Raw genomic sequence first — 2,075 nt, 5'->3', positions numbered from 1 at the left:
GGTCACTAGTCTTTTTCTTGTTTTTTATTACTCTCTCTATTTTGATTTCTCCACTTTGATTGCTCTTTTATTATTCTCTATTATGTTTTCTCTTTTTTCAACTTTGGAGAAGTTTGTATAATATATGTTGATCATTTTCATACCTCCCCCCTTCTCCCAAATTTACCATCTTCCATAACCTACCTATTTTTGTGTCTTTTGGAGTTTTTAACCCATAAAGCACAGTTTGTGCTGCACTATGCTCTTGGGTGTGAGACTATCCATTGGAGCATGGCTGATTTATTGGGGCCATCATTTAAAGGAAGCTGACTAACCTTTCCTATCAGTAGCTATCAGTTGTTAATAGTATCTAACTCTGGGTTTACTGTTTTCTCTGGAGATGAATAGTTACCTTTCTTACAAGTGTGCATTTTCCATGCTGGATCCTGGGAATCTGAGGTGTGTCTACTACCAGGACACTCATCTGAATGCAGGTTGATCATTAGATCCTCTCACAAAAGCATTGGTGATTTTAAAACAACTAATAATTGCAAAGTACTTGAAAATGCTAACATCTATTTATGGCAATATAATAGTTAATTTTTTTCTACAATGCCCTAGCTAGTTATCTGCAATTCAAACACAATAGGAATTCAATGAGAACTAGGAAACTTCTTATCAGAAAGAAACATTTTAACATTGCTTCTGAACATAAGGTTATAGTGACGATGCAGTACATTGTTTGACATGCTAAGAAGAAGATAGTTCAACTTATGTAACAGGTGCTCTTTGGACCTGTTGTGCAGGTACCAGGACCATGACAGAATGACCTCCAGACACCTGGCTGTGGGGATCTTCTTCCTGTCTCAAACTGCACTGGGAATGCTGGGGAACTCAGCCTTGCTTTGTTGTTTTATCATTGCCGACTTCTCTGGAATCAGGGCGAAGCCCACAGACCTGATTGTCAAACACCTGACCTGGGCCAACTTCATTGTTCTCTTCAAAGGAATCCCACAGACCATTGCTGCTTTTCTTCAGACTTACTATCTAGATTATGTTTCATGTAAACTTGTCTTATATTTTCATCGAGTTGGCAGAGGAGTATCCCTTGGCTCTACATCCCTTCTGAGTGTCTTTCAGGCCATCACCATAAGTCCCAGTAATTCCAAGTGGGCACAGCTGAAGATCAGAGCCCCCGGTATCATTGGTCCTTCCCTAGGCCTGTGCTGGGCCCTCCAGATGTTGATATATGCCTTTATTCCAGTGTACATAACTGAAATAAGGAGTAGGAGAAATGTTATTGGGATAAAATTTTATGAATTCTATGCTGTTGTGAATGGGCGTCCAACTGACATACTTACTGCAATATTATTGACATCCAATGATGTCATGTTTTTGGGACTGATGATGTGGGCCAGTGGCTACATGGTATTTATGTTGCTCAAACACAAGCAGAGGGTCTCACACATCCACAGATCCCTGTCTCCTAGGTCATCCCCTGAGATCAGAGCCACTCAAAGCATCCTAACCCTAGTGAGCAGCTTTGTGCTTTTCTACACAACCTCTGTTGTCTTTACATCTTTCCTGTCTGTCCTTGAGGGAACCAATTCGTGGCTGTCTAATGCAGGTGTAGCCATGGCTGCATGCTTCCCAACATTCTGCCCCTTTTTGCTCATCAGACACTACACCTCCATTTTCAGGCTCCACAACAACGTCAACCCATGGTCCATCCTCAGGAGATCTTTACTTATTTATGAATACTTCTGCAGTAAAGGAAGAGTGGGAATATTATTTGGGAGAACCTATACATATTCATAAAGGAAAGCATTCCAGACCGTGGCATATCCCAGACCATATTTAGTGAAGGAATATGTTACTCCCTAAACCAAAGGTGTTTGCCACATTGCAGCTTGTTTTAAATAGAGGTAATTTAGTGCAAATTGAGAAAGTTAAAGTGGCAGACAGGAAAAATCTATAGACGCCTCTTTTGCAAGATTTTGTAAACCTCTCTTTGCCTTTTGAATGAGCAAGTTAAAGATAGTGTAAGCCAAAGTTAAAAAAATTGGCAAGAGTTGAGAAATATCAAAATATCAAAT

The 2,075-nt window shown here is 40.0% G+C and overlaps 1 protein-coding gene across 1 annotated transcript; it reads left to right on the top strand.

Moving 5' to 3' along the window:
- The first annotated feature begins 804 nt into the window (after nt 1–804).
- LOC131902362 (vomeronasal type-1 receptor 4-like) lies at nt 805–1,797 on the top strand. The gene has a single exon (XM_059253367.1). It carries the CDS (start codon nt 805–807, stop codon nt 1,795–1,797), a length of 993 nt encoding a protein of 330 aa, XP_059109350.1.
- The last annotated feature ends 278 nt before the right edge of the window (nt 1,798–2,075 follow it).

Source organism: Peromyscus eremicus, chromosome 1 (assembly GCF_949786415.1).
Source record: "Peromyscus eremicus chromosome 1, PerEre_H2_v1, whole genome shotgun sequence".
In the NCBI taxonomy this organism is placed as follows: domain Eukaryota; kingdom Metazoa; phylum Chordata; class Mammalia; order Rodentia; family Cricetidae; genus Peromyscus; species Peromyscus eremicus.
This window is presented reverse-complemented; position numbering and strand designations above follow the sequence as displayed.

What these genes read in the sequence shown, in the direction of transcription:
- LOC131902362 (XM_059253367.1), top strand. Translation starts at nt 805, where the DNA reads ATGACCTCCAGACACCTGGCTGTGGGGATCTTCTTCCTGTCTCAAACT.